At 35.3% G+C, this 23,374-nt stretch overlaps 1 protein-coding gene across 1 annotated transcript in view; it reads left to right on the top strand.

The window, feature by feature from the left end:
* PRKAA2 (protein kinase AMP-activated catalytic subunit alpha 2) overlaps nt 1-20,605 on the top strand; it is a 71,861-nt gene extending 51,256 nt beyond the window's left edge. The window contains exons 6-9 of the mRNA XM_026497999.4: nt 505-729; nt 9,662-10,166; nt 11,597-11,723; nt 12,965-20,605. Of these exons, the coding sequence (XP_026353784.1) occupies nt 505-729; nt 9,662-10,166; nt 11,597-11,723; nt 12,965-13,203 (1,096 nt within the window). The 3' untranslated portion in view covers nt 13,204-20,605. The remainder of the gene's footprint in view (nt 1-504; nt 730-9,661; nt 10,167-11,596; nt 11,724-12,964) is intronic.
* The last annotated feature ends 2,769 nt before the right edge of the window (nt 20,606-23,374 follow it).

Here is a 23,374-nt window from a genome sequence, read left to right as displayed (position 1 = left end):
TGGGATAAAGGACAAATACTGTCGAAGGATTGCTGCAGGACCAGTCAGGTACTTTAATGTTTCAAATACTCTTTAAAATAGGCATGTCAGAGATAAAAATTCTATTTTATATGCATTTTCTTTCTTGTAGTTTTGTGGTAAGATGATTTAGCCTAAACACTATAGTATTATTTTTTCGTTTATGGTCATTTACTTTGATGTTTCCATAAAAAAAATCAACCATGGTAAGTTTTATATTTTTTAATTAGTCAAAAGGTAAGTTCAGTGAGTTTGCCACAGATAAAGAAAAGTACCACTTTCTCTTGGAAAACAAATAGTAACTGCTGAGACCAGTGCTCTATGGCGAGCAAGCATTGAGTGTTGGGGTGTGGCCATGGACTTCATTAAAGGCTTGCAAATCAATATACACGGAGTCTAGGCCATGTGTGTACAGAATCAGGGTATACGTGGATGAGAAAAAGTGGCACTTGCGTTTCAGGTTTGCGTTGTCATCTTTTTTCTTAGATTGTATGCAGGTCCTGAAGTTGATATCTGGAGCTGTGGTGTTATTCTGTATGCCCTTCTTTGTGGCACCCTCCCATTTGACGATGAGCATGTACCTACGTTATTTAAGAAGATCCGAGGGGGTGTTTTTTATATCCCAGAATATCTCAATCGTTCTGTTGCCACTCTCTTGATGCATATGCTGCAGGTTGACCCCCTGAAACGAGCAACCATCAAAGATATAAGGTGATTCTTCTTTTTGTTATTGTTAAGTACATTTTATAGTATTAATAATAGTACCACTAATTGAGTGCCTGCTTTATGTCAGACTCTGTAATGCTTATTGTATAGGAATTTTTATTTCCTTTTTACACAAACCTGATCATGTCACTCATCTTTTAAATATTTCAGATTGTTTCCCATACTTTTTACTTGAGGTGGCAAATCCTCTAAGGCCCTTCCTAATGAGGCTCCGTTTGCTACTCGTGAAGTCTCCTGCACTCACCACTGCACCACTGGTACCAGTGCTTCAGCTACACTGAGCTTTCCCTTGTTCCTCAAACATAACATATTTTATGCCTCCATGTTCTAATTGATATTACTGCCTCTGATACCATTTCTGTCTTTTTTTGACCTGACAGATTTCCATTCGTCCTTTAAAATTCTGCTTACGTATGACCTCTTTTGTGAAATCAATTCTGATTGCTCTAGGCCATGTTCATTGCTTCCACTTCCATGATTTCCATGTTTTGTTTATGTTTTTTTTTCGTTATCATTTCGTATGTAGCTGTTATTACTCAGTGCACGTTTCTCCAGTCCTAAATTGTAACTCCATAAAGGTGGTAGAGAGAGTGTCTTACTCCTCTCAGTACACACAATGCTAGACGGCCCATGAATGTAGTATATGCTGCAAAACTATTTGAATAAATTTTAAACAGAATACAGACTGAGTTTTATGTATTTTACATATGGTTGATGAGATAAAGCATTTAAAGTTTTAAGATTTTGAATCCAAAAATAGCTGCTAGCACTGTGAAGGATTTCCTGTTATGTGAGAAACTTTGGAACTTGCAGTGGCTGCTGTTACTGTGAATATGACCTTTATATAGCACACACAAGCCATGATAATTCAGTACCTTCTACTCTTTACTTAGCAGGTTATGTTTCTTGGAGGTTTTTTTGTTCTTAGCGAACATTTCGTCAGTTACTCATTTACAGACACGTTGTTTTGACATCTTCCCAGAATCTCTGCTCTTCATAAGCCAAAATGGCTGTTTAGAGACCTATGACTCCTAGAATGTTTAAATGATGACTTTTTTTATGCAGTTGCTGCTGATTTCTTAGACTGCAAGAAGGACCTGATTCTTTTTGCATTTGTACACTGTTTTCTTCTCCCCGCCTTTCTTAAGCACTTGAGGCCTCAAACATAAAATAAATGTGTAATTGTAAATTAGCACCAAGTTTAGTTATGCAGATGAACTTAGCAGGAAAAAAACCTTTTGTGTTCATAGTTCTTTTTTTCTCTCTCTCTTTTTTTTTTTTTTTTTTTAGAAGTAAGTTCTACACCCAGCGTGGGGCTTGATGGGGCTTGAACTCACAACCCTGAGGTCAAGAGTCACATGTTCTACTGACCTAGCCAGCTAGGCGCCTCAGCCACTTAATTGGCGTTTCCTTAGAAAGAAAATTAGATATGCCTCCTGTGAGTTATTCATTCTATAACTGGAAGCCTGCATCTCCCTCTCCCCTTCACCCATTTTGCCCATCCCCCAACCCCCCCCCCCCCCGGCAGCCATTGGTTCTCTCTTTATAGGTCTGATGCTGCCTTTTGTTTATTTGTTTATTCATACCTTTTTTAAGATTCCACCTATGAGTGAAATCATATGATATTTATTCTCTCAGATTTATTTTACTTAGCATAATACCCTATAAGTCCATTCATTTTGTTGCAAATGGCGCAATCTCTATCTTTTAAGGCTGCACAAGTACTCCATTGTATATGTATACCACATGTTCCTTACCATTTGTCTGTTGATAGACACGTTTTTCCATATCTTAGCTATTGTAAATAATACTGCAATAAACATAGGAGTGCTTATATTTTTTTGAATTAGTGTTTTTGTTTTCTCTGGGTAAATACCCAGTAGTGGAATTATTGGATCATATGGTATTTGTATTTTAAATTTTTTGAGGAACTTCCGTACTGTTTTTCACAGTAACAATACCAATTTACATTCCCAATACCAGTGTGGGATTCCTTTTTCTCTGCATCCTTGTCAACACTTATTATTTCTTGTCTTTTTTATTTTAGTCACTCTGGTGTAACGTGATATCTTGTTGTGGTTTTGATTTGCATTTCCCTGATTACAGAGGTTGAGCATCTTTTCACCTGTCTGTTGGCTATCTGTATGTCTTCTTTGGAAAAATGTCTATTCAGGTCCTCTGCCTGTTTTTTAATTGTTGTTTTGTTTTGTTTTTTGGTGGTTGAGTTGCATAACTTCTTTATATATTTTGAACATTAACCCCTTATTGGATATATAATTTGCAAGGATCTTCTCCCATTCAGTAGGGTGTCTTTTTGTTTTGTTGATGGTTTCCTTCGCTGTGCAAAAGCTTTTTATTTGATGGTTAATTTTTGCTTTTGTTCCCCTTGCCTTAGGCGACATATTTAGAGAAATGTTGATATGGCTGGTGTCAGAGACATTACTGCCTGTGTTTTTCCTGGTAATTTTATGGTTTCAGATCTCACATTTAGGTCTTTAATCATTTTGAGTTTATTTTTGTGTATGATGTTAGAAAGTGATCCAGTTTCATTCTTTTACACGTAGCTGTCCACTTTTCCCAGCACCATTTATTGAAGAGACTGTCTTTTCTTCATGGCATATTCTTGCCTCCTTTGTCATAGATTAATTGACCATATAAGCTTAGGTTTATTTCTGGGCTCTCTATTCTGTTTATATGTCTATTTTTGTGCCAATACCACTGTTTTAATTATAACTTTATAGTATATCTTGAAATCTGGGATTATAATATTTCCAGCTTTATTTTTCTTTCTCAAGATTGCTTTGGCTATTTGAAGTCTTTTATAGTTCCATACAAATTTTAGGATTGTTCTAGTTCTGTGAAAAATGCTGTTGGTATTTTGATAGGGATTGCATGGAATCTGTAGATAGCTTTGGGTAGTATGGACATTTTAACAATACTAATTCTTCCAGTCCCTGAGCATAGTCTTTCACTGCCTTGGTTAAATTTATTCCTAGGTATTTTATTATTTCTGGTGCAGTTGTAAATAGAATTGTTTTCTTAATTTCTCTTTCTAGTACTTTGTTATTAGTCTATAGAAATGCTACTGCTTTCTAAGTGTCCTGCAGTTTCACTGAATTTATTCTAGTAGTTTTTTGGTGGAGTCTTTAGGATTTTTTATGTATAATGTCATGTCATCTGTGAATAGTGACAGTTTAACAACTTCTTTACCAATATGGATGCCTTTTATTTCTTGTCTGATGCTGTGTCTAGGACTTCTAGGACCATGTTGAATAGAAGTGGTGAGGGTGGACATCCTTGTCTTATTCCTGATCATTGAGAATGATGTTAGCTGCAGGTTTTTCATATATGGCTTTTATTATGTTGAGATATGTTCCCTCTGAATCCACTTTGTTGAGAGTTTTATTGTGAATGGATGTTGAATTTTGTCAAATGCTTTTTCTGCATCTGTGAGATGATCATATGATTTTTATTCTTTGTTTTGTTGTGGTATATTGATTCATTTGCAAATATTGAATCATCCTTGAATCTCCCAGAATAAATCCCACTTGATTGTGGTGAATGATCCTTTTAATGTGTTGTTGAATGTGGTTTGCTAATATTTTGTAAGGATTTTTGTATCTTTGTTCATCCAGGGATATTGCTGCTAGTTTTCTGTTTTTGTGGTGTATTTGTCTGGTTTTGGTGTCAGAGTAATACTAGCCTTATAGAATGCATTTGGAAGCTCTCCTTCCTCTTCTATTTTTTGGAATAGTTTGAGGAGAATAGGTATTAACTCTTCTTGAAATGTTTGGTAGAATTCAATTGTGAATCCATCTCATTCTAGACTTTTAGTTTTTGGTTACAGGTTCAGTTTTGTACGCTAATTTGTTCTGTTTCGATTTTCTATTTCTTCCTGATTTAGTTTTGAAAGATTGTATCTTTCTAGGAATTTATCCATTTCTTCTAGGTTGTCTACTTCGGTGGCATATAACTTTTTATAGTATTTTCTTATAGTCCTTTGTATGTCTGTGGTGTTGATACCACTCCTCTTTTGTTTCTGATTTTGAGTCTTTTCTCTTTTTTTCCCGATTGTTCTGGCTAAGGGTTTATCAATTTTGTTTATCTTTTCAAAGAACTATCTCTTGATTTTATTGATTTTTTATTTTTTACTTAAAATTTCTTTTTAAATTTATTTAAGTAATCTTTACACCCCATGTGAAGCTTGATCTCAATACAACTCCAAGATCGAGTCACCTGCTCTTCTTACTGGGCAAGCTACGTGCCCCTTACTGTTTTTTTTCTATTGCTTTTAAACTTTTATGTCATTTATTTCTGCTCTGATCTTTATTATTTTCTTCAACTCACCTTGGACTTTGTTCTTCTTTTTCTAGCTCCTTTAGGTTTAAGTTTAGGTTGTTTATTTGAGCTTTTTCTTATTTCTTGAGGGAGGGCTGTATTGCTGTATATTTTCCTCTTAGAACCGCTTTTGCTGCATCTCAATGATGTTGGATTGATTTTCATGTGTCTCTGTAATTCATTTAAGTCATTTAGTCTTAAGTGCCAAATTGAATATCAGGTAATAGTGATAGAAAGACTTAATTTCAAAAAAAAAAAAAAAAAAAAAAAAAAGAAAGACTTAATTTCTGATGGCTGTGTAGTAACCTGTGGGAAATGAACTGATTTTTTCTCAGGTGAACCCTCACAAACATTCTGGTTACTCCTTATCTTGATAGAGTTAATTCAGAAACTGACTCCTCAAATTAGAAGCTGAGTATGACTTTTTAAGTGGCAGTTATCATATGGTAAAGAATTATGGTCCTTTATGTAAATGAATGAATTAGAAATAAAAATTTAGATTATTTCCCTATTATTTTTTAAACATTTATTTCCATTATTGATATAATTCACATACCGTAAGTTTGTCCCTTTAAATTGTGTAATTCAGTGGTTCTTAGTATATTCACAAAGTTGTACAGTCATCAGCATTTTCTAATTACCTTAAAGAAACTCTATACCCGTTAGCAGTCATGACCCACTTCCCCCTCCTTTTATCCCTTGGAAGCCAGTAATCTGCTTTCTGCCTTTATGGATTTGCCTCTTCTGGAAATTTCATAAAAATGGAATTCTAAAGCATGTAGCCTTTGGAGTCTGGCTACTTTCACACAGCATAATGTTTTCAGGGTTCATTCATGGTGTAGCATGTATCAGTACTTCATTCCTTTATTCTTTAAAAATACTCCATTGTACAGACATACTACATTTTGTGTATCCGTCCATCAGTTAATGGATACTTGAGTTGTTTCCACTTTTGGGCCCTTAAGAACAATGTTCCTATGCACATATATGTGCAAGTTTTCTATGGTCACATGTTTCCATTTCTTTTGGATGTATGGCTTGAGTTTGTAATTTTTATTGCTATTCCTTTTGTTAGTGATTTTACTAAACTAATTCCACAAATTTTTTACTTTTTGTCATGGTTGGCCACTGAAATCTCTGCTTAGTTAGCTTACTGGTCAGCTTATTATTAGAGCTTTCCTTAAATTCCTTGATCTAATAAGTCTCCCCCTTTGCTGAGTGACTCCATGTGCATGTTGGAGTATGTCGTCATTGCTCCAAAGAGAAGCTTGTAACTCTGATTTAGTCTTCACTCCGCATTAGCAGAGAGCCTCAAATTCAGCCAGTCATTAGAAATGAGGGTCTTTCTCACACAGCCCTGAATATGTGCATGGCCTTCTTGAGTCCCAGGAATATATCAAGTATTTCAAAGACAGTGGAACTCCTATTCCCGAACTTTTCATTTTAAGGTTTTCGGTTAGCTTCTTGTTTGCTCCAGCAATTACTGTCTCTTTAGGCATCTGGGATGTCACAGTTGCCATTGGTTGTTTTTGACAAATGTCATGGGAAGAAGGCTGTTTGCAGTGAGGGAACTCTGAATCAGGTCAGAAAAAGACGAGACTTGCAAAATGGAGATTTATTTCTAGGGAACTTCCAGACATGTCAAATAATGACAGTTCTCTGAGGATAGGACTTTTGGAGAATTCTAAACCTATTCTGTTCTAATTCTAAACCTATCTCACCCTTACTGGTTTCTAGGCCGCTAGTTTTCTGGGCTACCAAGATTGTGAGACCGTTGGTTTTCAAGGCTACCATAGAAGTGGGGAAAGGGAGATGAATATAGGGCAACTTAGAATGTCTCACATCTCACTGTTGTTACTGAGATCAGTTATTTTCTTGAGTAAATACTTCTCAGATTGTTTCAGGATTTTGGTTAATTTCCAGGGTTCTGGAAAAGTTGATTTTGATGAATTTTGCTAGTAATCTGAATGCTTTTATGGAAGAATGAGTTTTCGGAGTTCATTCAGAAGTGCTCATCTTCCCTACTTGTCGTTAATATTTTTAAAATGTTAGATGTATAATCTGTTTATGGAAGAATGAGTTTTCGGAGTTCATTCAGAAGTGCTCATCTTCCCTACTTGTCGTTAATATTTTTTAAATGTTAGATGTATAATCTGTTTCTGTTGAAAAAATTAATATATTACATTTTTTATTACTAAGTCTTCAGTGCTTAGTATGATACAGGGAATAAACACATTAATGAATTAATTTTGGTTTTCATACTTTATGTATTCGTCATTTATTTATTCTGCATTTATTGAACATTTACATTGTGTTGGGAAATGGAATACAGCTAAATAAGGTATGGTCCCTGTTTCAAGGAGCTCTGAGTTTGGTGGGTAAGATTAAGAAAAAAACCCCAGGGGTGCCTGGGTGGCACAGCGGTTAAGCGTCTGCCTTCGGCTCAGGGCGTGATCCCGGCGTTATGGGATCGAGCCCCACATCAGGCTCCTCTGCTATGAGCCTGCTTTTTCCTCTCCCACTCCCCCTGCTTGTGTTCCCTCTCTCACTGGCTGTCTCTATCTCTGTCAAATAAATAAATAAAATCTTAAAAAAAAAAAAAGAAAAAATCAACCCCCAAAAGAAAGTGTGAGTATTACAATAAAAAGATCTGCTAGAAGCTCTAGAAGATTCATCTTTGTATCTTCCTCAGGGCCTGGCACACCATCATTTCTCACTTGGACTATTGCACCAGCATCATCAACATTATCATTATGTTTGTCTTTTCGGTTTCTATATCACAAGCAGGATGATCTTTAGGGAATGCAAATTAGATCATGTCACCCCTGTCTCTGTAAAGTCTTTCAATGATTTTCATCAAGCATAGGTTCTAGCCCCAGACTCTTTCTTCTAGCCTATAGCTATCAGAAATATTTGATAGCTTTTGCTCCTCCAACCTGTAACTCCTGCTTTCGTGGTAGTGGCCTCAGTCCTGTTCCTGGAACATGGCACAACTCTTTCTTGTCTCAGTCTTCACATACATTGTTTTTTGTGCTGGGAATACCTGTTTCCCAGCTCTTTGCTCCCAGCTGACTTCTAATCATTCTGGTATCTGCTTAAATATTACTCAGTAACTTCCCTAATTACATGGCTCCCATTGTGATTTATATGTTCTTATTTTACCCCTGTGTTTTCCTCTTAAAATCTTTATCACAGGATTTTCATATTTGTGTATTTGAAACTATATTTATTTTTGTGAATATTTGTTTTATCTGTATTCAGCTAGAATATAATTTCTGTAAGGAGGAGTGTCTTTTTGCCATAGTATACCCTTAGTTAATATTCATAAATGAAACAGTCAGTAGAAAGCATTCAAGGAAAATATATATTGATCTGAATTTAGCTTAGATGGTGCCCAGTTCTACCATGTAGCAATGCTTGTGCAGTCTCGAAGGAATAGTACATGTTAGATGAAAAGGGGTGGGATGTTCTTGGACAGCAATAGTAGCATGTACAAAAGCCCAGAAGTGTGAGAAAATAAGATTTAGGAGACTGATTGTCAGACTTTTTGGTTTTAGTACTCCTTTACAGTCTTAAAATTGAGGATTCCAAAGAGTTGTATTTTTTAATGCCAGTTATATTAGTATTTATTGTATAAGAAATTAAAACTGGGAAACTTAAAAATATACTTAATTCACTTAAAAATAACAGTAAAGCTACTACATGTTAATCTAAATAACATATGTTTTATGAAAAATAGCCAAAAAGAAAAAGGTGACAAGAGCAGCATAATTTTACATTTTCAGATTCTCTTAAGTGTTGGGCTTACTCCGAGACAGCAGCTAGGTTCTTAGGTCTACTTCTTCATTCAGGCTTTGCAATATGTTGTATTAGTTGCAGTCTATGAGGAAAATCTGATACCACTCAAATAAGTGGTTGGAAGAGGAGGAACATTTTAACAGTCTTTCAGATAGTTGTGGATATTCTTCTTTGATATTAAGCTAAGGCTTAACTTGTTAGTTACAGTATCAAATGAGAAAACATTTCAGTGTACTTTTGTATTTTATTACATTAAAATCCACTGGTCTCTTTTATGTTTTATGGATATTTTACCTGTGCATGATTCTGTAACATCACGCATTGGTCATTTGGAAAATACCAGGTTATTGAGTTAAAAAGATTTTCCAAATGGTGATATGTTCATTATAAAGTATTAGAAATCATGTTCATTGTTATCATTATAAAGTTATTCGAAAAGTCTTTAAGTCGTAGGAAGCCATCAAACTCATGGAGGCAGATACAAATTATAGAAGATTCTAAAATTTTGCTTGAAAGGTTGAACTTTATCATTGGCAAAAAATACTGCCAGTTGTTTCCTTTGAAGTGACAGGCTCATTTTACTAATATTTCAGAAAATGTCAGCCAAATACCCAAGTCTGAATAATCATAGTTATTCAAGGGTGGAGGTTAATTAACTTACCCAGGGTCACATAGAGAACAGGTCTTTCTGATTCTGTTATATTTTATTGCCCCATGTCTAAATTATTTGGGACTTACCAAAGCATGTTCTTACAATAGTGTATTGTGGTATTTTTCCTAGAGAGCATGAATGGTTTAAACAAGATTTGCCCAGTTACTTATTTCCTGAAGACCCCTCCTATGATGCTAACGTCATTGATGATGAGGCTGTGAAAGAAGTGTGTGAAAAATTTGAGTGTACAGAATCAGAAGTAATGAACAGTTTATATAGTGGTGACCCTCAAGACCAGCTTGCAGTGGCTTATCATCTTATCATTGACAATCGGAGAATAATGAACCAAGCCAGTGAGTTCTACCTCGCCTCTAGTCCCCCAACTGGTTCTTTTATGGATGATAGTACCATGCATATTCCCCCAGGCCTGAAACCTCATCCAGAACGGATGCCACCTCTTATAGCAGACAGCCCTAAAGCAAGATGTCCATTGGATGCACTGAACACAACTAAGCCCAAATCTTTAGCTGTGAAAAAAGCCAAGTGGCATCTTGGAATCAGAAGTCAAAGCAAACCGTATGACATTATGGCTGAAGTCTACCGAGCTATGAAGCAGCTGGATTTTGAATGGAAGGTAGGAAATTGTAATACATTAAGATCATTTGTAAAAGTTTCCTTTTTTTTTTTTTTTTTTTTGTATAGTAAGCTGCTCTGATCTACTGAGTTGAGTACTTAGGTCAATAAAAGTGTTGTTTTTTTATTTAGATACAAATTTAGTGGTCTTGATGCTTCTGGATGATAAATCCCATTTTTTCCATTAATATACCAAGTGCATTCAAAACTAAACAAAGTTCTGAAAGCAGGAAGAGTTGTTGATGCTGGGGACCTACAATGTTTTTAAATTAGAGACTTGCATTCTTGGCCAAGAAACAGAAAGTAATCAACCTGAAATCACCTGAGAAAATAGTCTACCTATTTCTGTTTGCATCATAGCAATAAAAAGTCATGCGTCTCTGAAGATGCTATGTTTTTACTTTTCTCTCTTTTCTTTTTCCCACTAGCTATAACAGCTAGTGGTCAATACAAATGATAACATCAGGACATGTTTATTCAGTCAACAAATACTTTTCTCTAGGTTGAGAAAATCTCTTTTATTTGGCTAGTGCTTTTAATCCTTGGTTATGGTGTATTTTTCTTACTCTTAGCCCCCAGTTTTCTTTTTTTTTAAATTACTGCTCAAATTCATTGCAATTCTATTTGAGTATATGTGGGAGGAAAAGCATTTTTTTAAAAATTTCAGATATCCTTTCACTCTTGTTCCTTTCTTGAGGACTATGAATGTATTTTTAAAGGAAGAATAAGAATGTTCAAATATACACTGTATATATTCATTTGTCATGTTTGAAACATCTGTCATTTTCATTTTATTTGTGCATGAAATGAATAAACAACATAATAGTTCCTTAAAACCATTTAAAAAACAGATCCCCCTTTTCTTAAGCAATTTAGTTAGAAGACATTAATGTCTTTAAAATTCCATGCTGAAAAAAATTTGGAACTCATTTGATAGATGTTTTGGAAACTCAGAATCATCTTTATCTGAGCTGCAGTTTTCTTCTCTTCACAAGGCAAATAAATAATACTTCTTCACAGGATTACTGAGATACATAAATTTTGTGACAGTACCTGTTTATACTGCCTAATGCAAACCATTAACATGTTAGTTCTCGTTTATTCCTCCTACTCCATATTAATAGGTAAAGGTATTCAAGTTGAGGCTGGGTGACCAGAATTATTGTTGACATTTTAGAGCAAAGGCATAGCTAGAATGAAGGCTAGACTCTGTATAATCTCTGAGTTCCCTTTAAATTTCTGTTGCTCTGCACAGTCAGTCCTGTTAGTGAAGATTAAATAAATATTAAACTGTCATGTGATATAAAAAGATCATTCAGGAATTCCTTCTCTACCCCACCTCTGTCGGTTGTTTCGATATATAAGAATAAGGGAGACATTCTGTAGTTTGTTATTTTTAACATTTTTCCTTAAAAAAGATTTTCCTTTTAGGTAGTGAATGCATACCATCTTCGTGTAAGAAGGAAAAATCCAGTGACTGGCAATTATGTGAAAATGAGCTTACAACTTTACCTGGTTGATAACAGAAGCTATCTTTTGGACTTTAAAAGCATTGATGGTAAGGAAGCTATGCAGGCATGAGCTCTGAGAAGATAAAACTTGGCACTAGTTGACAAGATGTTAAAATCATCTCAAAGACATGGTGGGTAGGTCTTCTATACTGGTTTTTAAGTAATCTAGAGTTAACTAAAAATGCAAGTGAATTGAAAAGGATTGAAGACGTGGAATATCTCTAACCCAGCACCTCTCCTAAAGATGTGCCTCTTTGGCATAAAAAACTCACTTGAAGTGTTGGCTGTGGAACAAAAGTAAGGAATAACAAGAAGGCAGTTTTTACCTAAAATTACCTGATGTTGTCAGGTTCTTTGTTACATTTCTTCATTCATATTTTATTATTGTTATGATTGTAATATCTAAACTTCTCCGTTCATCAGCTTCCCTCATCCTGATTGGCCAAATGAGCCTCTCCTTATATTCAGGTTGGATTTTGATGCCCTGGCCATTCAGGAGACAGAGGAGTCAGGGAGGTGGTTTGTGGGTTGTGTTTAAGTATTTAGTGGGAGCCAGAAATCAAACCTTTATGAATCAAATGTGCTTGTTCAGTTCAGAGGCCCAAGTGGAATAAAACAGTAAACCAGGTGTCAGGTGCTGGATAGAACCAGAGGAGAACTGAGTTTAGAGTTAAGGAAGTTGTTTTCAGTAGAACAGTTAAATTTTATTCTTGAGCTACCACTGGCTGTCATCAGAATTACCATAATCAGAATTACCCAGAATTCTTATTAAAATGCAGATGGTTGGGAACTACCCCCAGATCTACGAAATCAGAATTTCTAGAGGTGAGTCCTGGAAAACTGGAAGTCTTTATTTTTAACAAGATTTTCCTCGCTCCATCCCCAGACAGTGTGTACTAAAGGTTCAGAGCCACTGTATAATGGTAACTTTTATTTTTATTTTAATGATATTTTTTGTTAATATGCTGCAAGAAAATAATCCTTCAGGGATGTGCTTTCTTCAAATGGGATATCAGTTTGATTTCAAGGCTGATGCCAAATACTATTTTGAGAAGGATTTAGGGGTGACATTTTGACTGTTAGTGTTGTGGTTGATGAATGATGTCTGTTATGATTGTGGGAGGAACGGGGTATTGCCACCCCTGCTCTTAAAACTCTGAAACATGACATCCATGAAGTTGCCCTTGTTCAGATATGTTTACTCAGTTTTCTGAATGTAGCATCTTCATAGGAAAGGCGTGGGCAAATATACCTTTCATATAAATTGCTCTTCTTTCATCCATTTCAGATGAGGTGGTGGAGCAGAGGTCTGGTTCTTCAACACCTCAGCGTTCCTGTTCTGCCGCTGGCTTACATAGACCAAGATCAAGTTTTGATTCTGTAACTGCAGAGAGCCATTCACTTTCCGGCTCTTTCACTGGCTCTTTGACGGGAAGCACATTGTCTTCAGTTCCACCCCGCCTAGGCAGTCACACCATGGATTTTTTTGAAATGTGTGCCAGTCTGATCACTACTTTAGCCCGTTGATGATGTTTCTCTAGTTTCTGTCTTTCTGTTATTGCACTGTGAAAATCAGATAGATTCTTAAAATTATTATTTTACTTATGGATATCATATACTCTGGAATACTGATGGAGAGTCATGAATATTTCCAGGGGACACTGAATGCCATTGAAATTACTGAAAACAAGTCTGACATTTTATTTACCTGTAGACATCTGTAATTCTATTTTGCCTATGATAAATTCATGGAGGTGCAGTATCTTTAATTGGTGAACATTGATGAAGATTATTGTTACTTTAAAATTGTAAGTTCATTACAGATGATTAATACACCTTCACTGGTGAATCATCTCAGTCAAAGGGTGGTTTGGCATCACCTCTTTGCTTTACTATTTAATGTAGGTAAATCCAGTTTGGCTTTAAGCTGTGTTTATGCATCCAGTTCTCTTGCACAAGATAAAAAAAAAAAATATATAACAGCAACATAGCCATTAGTAAGATGGTATTTAAATGTTGAAATCTTAAAGGCTGGCCCCCCAAATTTCAGAAGCCAGGTTCTTCTAGTAGTTTTAGCTTTTGCAAATACTGCCTACTGTTTAACAGAAGGGCTGTGGTCCTGAAACAGGTAACTGGTTTCCAGGTTCCTTAAAAACAGCTTATAACCGGCTAGAGGTTTTATTTCGAGATTTCCTTGAATATATTTATCTGAAGAGTCTTCAATGTTCTACTCAGTATTGGAACATCTGGAATTGCAGCACCTTTTGTGTTTTTCATAAACTTAACATTTTTTTTTTAAACTTCATTTTAAAACATGCCTTCAAAACTACCTTTCTCAAATTCTTTTTGGATCTGTTTATTTTTGTATTTCACCAAGTGTGATAAAATAGTTAAAGCAAAATATCAACAGTCCCTTAAAAGCGAACTCTTATCTTTGATTTAATGTATGTGGTGGTGGGGAGTGTGTGCCTATGTCCCCCTGCATCCCACAATGCTAATTCTTAATCTAAAGTTCAAGTTTGTCATCACAGCCACCCACCTCCCTCACCTTCCCACCACCATTTTGTTGTTTGATCCTTAGTGGCTGATTGAGTTAGCTTTTAAAATCTTTTCTGATTCCCTTTCTTTGTTCTGTATCTTGGTTGCTAGCCATCCAGTTTGAAAACACTGTTCTGGCCCTAAGGGCTTTTGTTACTTCCAAAGCTTGTTAGGCTGTGACCTTCACTGTTGAGGCTGTTAGGGGAGGGAAGCCTTAAACATTAAAAAAAACAAAACAAACAAACAACTCTCTTGAATAAATATATGTGTTGTTTACATATATATGTATATGTATTCACACACCAGTGCTTTTAAAGGAAAACCAAACAGTTTCTTTGTTTTGCTTTGTGCAGGTTTTTTTTTTTTTTAAGATTAAAAAGAAACCTATATACAGCAGAGTAGATAATAGCTCATTGCTTATATTGTTTTAGTGAAAGTATTTAATTTTTAAATTATGTGTAATTTATCTAATTTGTATTTATTAATTTGTTTAATGTCATTCACCTAACTTACCCTAGAAAAGATTAAGCTCTTGAAAACAGGTTTCTCTTTGCCAAAAATAATGTTTTCTACCAAGAAGCAAATGAAAATCTTTGGCCAGGTTTCTCTTATGTTTATGGAAGATAAGCATGTCTGTCTTCAAGTAGTTTTGAGTCAGGAGTTTGCCGTGTGTCACATCATATTGGTTTATAGAACTTTTAGCTTTTTAAAAATGGTGTTAAGTAACTTCTAAGTCTGATTTCTTAATATTGAAAGGAATCTTTGCTCGCCAATTTGGGAAAAAGGGTGGGTTTGCATTAAACTTTTAAGTTTAAACCTTTGAAAGATTGCCATCTAGTGGCACCAAAGGGTACTTTTTGTGATTGTTTTTATAGGGATAAGCAGTCCTGCTGTGCTTTATAGATAGGGCATAGTTTTGACCTCTCCAAATGTGTAAATACCTCTTTTGGGAAAAACAGGGCCACCTCATAATATTTGCTTGACTATGATTGACCTTAGAAATAGGAATTAATCTGATAATTCCTTATCCCAAATGACAAAATCCCTAACAATTTTGAAGGTGGAGAAACAGCAAGGAATACAGTGGCATTTTAGCTTTGTTAGTTGAATAAATCAGATACTAAAGCTTCTTCATGTCAAAATTACTTTATATTGGTGATTATGTTTATTGAGAATTAAAAATACTATATACTATTTTCTCATTCTTGCCAGTATTTGTGAATATCTACATTTTGATGGTTATCTGTTGAATTTTAGGAGAACCAGGGTTGCAGTTTTGGTTCTCATATGCTTACGTTTTTAAAGCACAGATACTCTGAATCTAGAAGGCATAGTAAATTGCTTTATATAGAAAAGATATCAGGAGGCTCATTCCAGCATAATAGGGGCTGGAACATTGTCATAGGAGGCTTTTGTTGCTAATGGACAGGAAGAGGGAAAGAATCAGCTGCTAAATTCCCACATTTCAGTCTTGTAAGCTGGTTAATTGTGGATGTGGTATGTGGTTGTTAGATCTGGGATGGGAAGAATTTCTTCAAGTTAAGATTTTGGAGGAGAGCTTCTATTATTAGGTTATAAAGACTTAGCTACATCATGGAAATGGACTCCATATGGTTCTACAATAGCATTTCCCACACTGTATCCCTGAGGTGCTCTGCTGAAAAATTAGTCCATTGAGCAAATTTGGAAAATGTTATATGCCACACTCCTATTTGAGGATGACAATGGATATGAGCATTAAGGACTTTGAAAAGTCCTTCAGTGAAAAAAAGACAACTTTAACCCTGCTTTGCCCAAAATAAACTACTTTTAAACTTAATATCCCATGGGAAAAGGCAAATTTGAAAATACTGTTTTAGGGAAATTATTTTCCCAGGTTGCTCTAATAAGTAAATTATAATTATATAATCACATATATAAGTGATTATGTGATTATATAATTATAATTTATGTAGGAAAGAATAGAATTAAGATATCTTTTCTCCTTTTCAGTTGTTGGAGAGAATATGGTTCAGAATAAGAAAAATTTCATTTTAACCTGTGGACATACTCATTTTGAGCAAATGCTGGGCTAAACAGAATTTTGTATGTCTGTGGTGTATTTCATAGCACCTTGATTTTCTTAATCAGGTTGTGGTATTGTTTGGTATCTTTGTTGTGTTGAATGGATAGCTGAAAAACCTTAAACCAGATTACTTGTAGAAAAGGCCTAAGAAACAAGTGACTAATGCTTATGGCTCTATGGCTCTGTGGGCAATGAGTCCATGACATTGATTCTTACTTTCAATATGTATAGTCAGTGAACATTTTCTAAATATAGGATACCACATTTCGATCTAATTCCTGTAATCTTTTAAAGTAGGAACAGATAACAAATTGAATAGGGAGGTAGGCAAACTATTTTAAGTTGGGTTTTTGTTTTGATCAACAAACTTTTGGCTCACTTTTGTAACCTCAAGTGTTTGTGTTCCTTGATATTAGCCGTCTGTAACAAGAATCTAGGAGCCTAAATTAATCAGAAGTACCAGTATTTCTCTGTCAGGGGATTGGCTATTTGTTTTACAGACAATTCTCCATTTTCTGCAAATAGGGTTCCCATGACAGTTACATAATTGTGGGCTTGCTTTTTCTTATTCTCTAGCCAGTTTGTACTCAGGGAACATAAATTGTTTTTTTATATTAGAAGAGATATAATTGAGAAAATAATCATAGATAACTGTTACAGGTTTTTTGACTATTTGAATTTATCTGTAGCTTCTATTAATGTGTGGTATACTGAGTTAATATAACCACTGTACCTTCCACTTATAAAATATAAAAGCTTAGAATGTGCCTACCACAGACACGGTATCTTTGTCTATTCACTGGTTAATAATTTAAATCCTGTTAATGGCTGCAAAATCTCAATATCTAAATGCTAACCATGTTCACAGTTTTGTCTGGTTTTGTTTTTAAAGAACTCCACCTTTTCAATCTGGCATTTCTTTACCTGTTCTTCTGTCACTGTGACTTTTTAATTAGGGAAGGTAATTTATTTTAATAATAGTTCTCAGAGGCTCTATTAGAAATTCTGGATGAGGGATATGTGCAATCTGTTAGTAAGTCACACCTATGTTGGACCTCAGTTTGTAACCTCTAAAATGGGAGGAATAGGCTAAAAGCCCTCCGAGGTACCTTTGAGCTTTAAAGTTCTGTCTTTGCATTTTTCATGTGATTTGTGTTAGTGTTCACTTTTTATATATTTAGAGGTTTTATACTAGTGTGAGTGTTCTATATGTGTTTGGTGAGGCATTTTAAAGGTATATACTTGAAAAAAAATTTACAGCTGACCTCTGGAATACAAATGGCAAAGATCATCCAGAAAACCAAACACATTAAAACATCCCGTGCACTTGGCATAAGCAAAATATTACTAATTTGAAGTATTGGAAGTGTTCCATACATTTCTATAGTGATTTTTAGATCAGGAGACCATATCTATTAACTTAGTTAATACCCTACAGTAACCTTGTGAGGTATAATCATTTTCCAGTTGAGGAAGCAGGACCACAAAGCTCTTCATAAAGCTTTAATGCCATACAAGTATTCAGCGATGATCACTGCTCTTTCTATGCCACCTTCCTCCAGGGAAGAACGGTATGAATCACTGAAACATCTGAGTAGTTGAGTAATACAGATAAACACAGATGTATTGCTTTCAAGTCTTAGTGTGACATAAAGTAGTCTTAACTGAATATTCCTTAGTTGAATTATTTGAACCGGTTGATTGTAATAACTAAGTAAAATTATCTGAAGTATTTATGATTAGCATATTGATATTTATAAGTACTTCTGAGTTATTGAGGGTGCTTGTAAAATACTGAAGAAACTTTTAGGCATGACTCTTCCTTCAATTTTATTTACATGATCCTTGTAATACAGTCTTTTATAAAGAGTAAAACTAGCCCTAGCCCCTGTCTTAAATTATCATAGTTTTTGAATGTTATCTGAATTAGGCTTATCTAAATTTCATATACAGATAATTTTTCATTTTGTATGGGTATTTAGATGATAAACACTATTTTCATAGAGTATATTTCTGTTCACAAACTACCTAATTATTATGGGCTTGATATTCTCCCAAATCTTATAGAACTTTGAAATGTAATTTGATGAGCTTTAAAAATGATATGTTACTTAAACAAGTTGCTGGCATCCTTACTAGCCTTTCCACATATAATCTTGATGGATTTGATCCCACAGAACAGTAATAGCATAAAGAACAGGACTCACAGTCTAGACTGGATTGAGTTTTAATTAAACTTTCTCAGCCGTAACCTGATAAGGATCAAGCTGGGTCTAGAAGTTACCAGACTGTGGGCCTGTATTAATGTAGCAGGACAGTGTTCCTGTTTACTGCCACCCTTGCAGAGCAGTGCCGGCAGTTAGTGACTGTGATGGGACTTTGGGTAACATTGTTTATATCCAGAGCAGTTTAGATTTTATGGAAGTAGCTCATGATTATTTGGACAAGCAAGGTAGGTAAATTTCAGTTACATTTAAAGTGCAATTAAGGAAACCCCACAGTAGTGTATTCTCTCCAGGAAAAAAAGCTTAAGCATTTGTAGAATATCCTAGCATGAAAACTTTTCTGAACATACATAGAATTTTGACAAGGTTCATCTGTGTGATTTTGCAAGGTTAACCACTCTATGTTGATTTAAAATTTCAAGGGGGAATAGGAAGTTCTAGCCAAGGAGAACTACAGTTAATTTTTTGCTGCTTATAAGCATTTATTTCTCACAGCTAAAAATCCCTTTTAAGTTAGTTATGTTACAAAGAAAGGCCATTCTTCTAGACAGATAACATTTTCCTGAATGGAAAAAAAAACCAGATCCATTGCTCTAAACAAAACACCTTAATTGTGCCTTCTCAAATTATAGGAATAGTAATAATTAGTCAAAAATTTGTCTGAACTCTTTTCTCTAATTGCTGTCACTTTTCCTTAGTTATGCCCTCCACAAATGGTTACATTGTTTACTTTTGCCTGTTTGCTTTTCAGGCTCCTTTGGCCATACCTCACGCTATCACTGTCAGAAGCTATTCACTGGATGTATTTTTCTATTCCTTTTATGTTGCTTCACTTTTTAAGTCACTTTGGTGAAACTTTGGCTGCTTTCTCATGTTTTTAAAATGAATGCAGTAATTAACAGTCTTTACATTTCAGCCCTTTAAAATGTTTGTAAAGGCAAGAAATAATGCAGAGCAAAGAACAAAACTCTAATTTGGAATGTGATTCTCAGTTTTGTTGAATTTTCTCATCTAAAAAATGTGGACGATGACCTACCTCACAGACGTGTGTGAGAAACTGTTTGAAGGCCCTCACTTAAATACAGGGTTTATCATCATATTTAAGGTAAATCCCTTCTTTTTTTTTTTTTAAATACAGATCTTTGATACTGATAGGATGAATATCTTGATTTTAGGTAAGTCTTTTGTGGTAAGAGTATAGTGGTAAAAACGTTTAAGACCACAGTTTCACAAATTACGGTATTCTTATTTTAAGTGACTTAAAATTTCTTGAAAATATCAAATATTCAAATTTCAAACTTGTCTTTTGTGGCAACAAATAGAACTTCTTAAAATGTTGGTTGAAGCTGCCTTAATGTACCAAAATACAGCTTTCTCTCAAGACTGTTCACAAATATCTCCGGTTGTACAATGTTTTGCGTGTTTAATGTAAAATTGTTAGAGAACTGTGAACTCTAAGCAGAGTAATCTAATATTGTTTTAAGAAGAATGCCTGTGTTCTTTGTCATGTATGCTTAAATATCATACAGTGGATTTTGAGTGCAACAAATAAAACTGAAAGTTGATAGCCATTAGGTTATGACCATGACAATCATAAGAAAATGTAAGATTGGATATTAATTAGTCAAACATTTTTCAAGAATACCCTGTGTTCATTCTTTCTCAGCCTATTTTTGAAAAAGAAAAAAAAATATCCCATAGGCTGATACATTCACCTGTTGAAGCACTTGATACCTATCTATTAAAATCTTAAAACTTTTGAAATTGGGATCACTTTTATAATTTATTTCAGGAAAAAGGAAAAAAGCCCCGACTCTGAATGCTTTTGTGTTTTGATAACCATAGATTCAAATTTCAGTTTTGTTTGTTATGTATTTTTTGTGGGTGTGAAATGATCAGTGGGAAGCCTCCGTCTTCCAGTAACCACATGGTGAAGATGTCATCTTGAAATACACAGCATTTCATAGTTACAGGTTCTCCCTGATTAATATTTGCACTGTGCATACTCATACGTAACAAACACAAAAGAGAAAAGCAGCTTGATTGCTTATAAGCTTTTTTCACAAAATCAAATTAAAGTCTCTGGTTAATGTGAAAGCTATTTTTGTTTCTGTTCAGTCATTAAGCTAATATTCTGCACATCAATTAATAGTTCCAGAGAAAGCTTTTGTAGAAAAAGATTGCCTATGATTCCTTGAAGAATTCATACCACTTTTGTCATACACTGTAGTTTCTAACTTTAGCCGTTGTATTTTCTATTGATGCTGTAACAAATTACTACAAACTTAGTGACTTCACACACATTTTTATTTTATAGTTCTGTAGCTCAGGAGTTCGGTGTTGCTTCTCCAGGTTATAGAAGGTTGAAAACCAAAGCACTGGTAGGGTTGGGCTCTGGGGTGTAGTCTGCTTCATGGCTCCTTCAGGTTGTTGGCAGAATTTAGTTCCATGCTGCTGTGGGATTGAAGTCCCATTTCTTCTGTGGCTGTTGGCTAGGGATCATTTGCAGCTTCTAGAGGCCACCATCGTTCCCAAGCCTGTGGCTCCCTTCATCCTCAGGGCCAGCAACAGGATACTCATGCTTTGAATCTCTCCTGCCTGTTCTGTCACTACATTTCTCTGACTGGGCGGCTGACTCTTCTGCTTTCCTCTTCTGATTTTAAGGGTCCCTGTGATTAAATAGGGCTCACCTGGATAATCTCTCAGTTTTAAGGTCAACTGGCTAGCAACCTTAATTTCATCTGTAAAGTCCCATTTGCCAAGTCACTTGTTTACAGGAATAACACCAGGGCATAAAGATCACAGAGGAAAAAAAACTCTGTTTACCGCAGCCATAGAATAGGAAGGAAAAGGACCTCAGACTAACAGTAGAACTTCACACTAAAGGCTGCCTGGGCTAGAGAATGAACAATGTAGATGTGAGCCTATAATGTGATGTGAGCCTATAATGGTACACCATTCATACTTACCTAAATGAAACTATCTAAAAAACATTGTACTCTAACCCTCATTAAAAACATATATAAGTAAACATTTCAGTTCGCTTTATGCAAACTTTAAAGAGATTTATTTTTATTAGTTAAAATGTTATTCTTTTATTTCCTAAATTGCATGGGTATGGATGCTTATTATAGGAAATTTGAAAAGAAAAAGGATGTTGGAAAAAACTGAAGAAAATATCATCCCTACCCTTTTACCCCAAAACAAGCACTTCTTAGGCATGCCATTATATATTCATTGTTTTCTCTTCCTATTCTTTCCCTTAGAATCTGTTTATTTTTTTAAAAAGATTTTATTTATTTGACAGAGCACGTGCACGCACAAGCAGGGGGAGCAGCAGAGGGAGGACAGAGAGCCTGATGAGGGACTCTATCCCAGGGTCCTGGGATCATGACCTGAGTTGAAGGCAGACGCCTAACTGAGCCATGCTGGTGCCCCAGAATCTATGTTTTAAAAGTTCTGAAGATGTGCAGAAGAGGGCCTGGTCAAGAGAATGCTGTGTCATCTTGGAAGAGCCAAGTGTTTCACAGAGGTACTCAAAAGGAGGAAGGGAAGGTTTTGTTGGTACACGTTTGCAGGTTGCTGGAGGCCTGGCCCTAAAATGAATTGGGGTGTGCCAGTGTTAGCCTCCGTTAGGATCAAGTTCCTTTGAATGCTGTTGTCTATCTTTGCATATATTATATAGTTATATATAATTATAATTTATATACAAAGATATATATTATCTTTTTATACAAAATTTAAAAGTCCATATATAAGTTTTATGCTAGGTTACGGTTTCTAGGAGACAGATGGCATCTGCTTGGACAGCAGCGATGTTAGCATTAAAAAACCTGGTACATCTACGAGGAATTTAGTTTGAATGCTATGATTTAAAGAATGGAAGAAATGTGGCTGACATTAGTGAAACAGAAATATAACCACATTGATTATGGATAGAATGGTGGGTAGAAGCAATTATTCTTCCTAAAAACCAATCCCCTGTCAATAAACAGTAATTAGGTACTAATTTCTGTTAGACCAAATGATTCATATTTTAAAAACAAAATATTCAGTTTACCTATAACCTCCCAGCAATTCTTTCAAGTCTTTTAAGATTTCAATGTCAAAACCATATTTTTGTTTCTAACATCTTCTAACTACAGAAAGACTAGGTATTAAAATAATATAATATTTATACAGTATTACATATTAAGGATTTTAGGACATTTTTATTTATATTATAGCCTGATAACATTGTGAAGTGGACAAGTTGAGTATTACTAGCCCTGTTTTACTGAGGAAATTGAGGCTCAGAGCTGAGCTACTAAATTAGAACAAGAGATGATGTGATGAGGTGGCAAGACTGATTCATGGTTTCTTACTCTATTGGACAGGATTATTGCAGGGAAAGTCTCTGTTTAGCCTGTCTCTCACTCACCACCTTGTCCACAGGCTATACTTAGCCTCATCTTCTACAGTGCACACTGTAATAGGTCTTTTCTTGGAGTGTGGGAGAGGGCTGTACTTGCCTCTCACTGAGTAGCAGATTTAATTCAGGGGGTACAAGCAGAAATATATTCCCAATCTTTGGTACCAGCCTTAATCTCATCTCTCAAAAAAGAAATGAGTCATTCCCTAATTCTCTCTTCTGCCTGTGCTTCTAGTAGGTCACCAAGACATTTTTTTTTTTAAGATTTTATTTATTTTTGTGAGAGAGAGAGGGTGAGCAGGAATAGAGGAGGAGGGGCAAAAGGAAAAGCAGACTTCCCACGTAGCAGGGAGCCCGATGTGGAACTTGATCCTGGGACTCTGGGATCATGATCTGAGTCTAAGGCAGATGCTTAACCTACTGAGCCACCCAGGTGCCCCAACATTCTGTCTCTTTACC

The sequence above is a fragment of the Ursus arctos genome, unplaced genomic scaffold, assembly GCF_023065955.2.
Source record: "Ursus arctos isolate Adak ecotype North America unplaced genomic scaffold, UrsArc2.0 scaffold_12, whole genome shotgun sequence".
Taxonomy (NCBI): Eukaryota; Metazoa; Chordata; class Mammalia; order Carnivora; family Ursidae; genus Ursus; species Ursus arctos.
The sequence above is the reverse complement of the archived record's forward strand: the minus strand, read 5'-3'. Positions and strand labels throughout refer to the sequence as shown.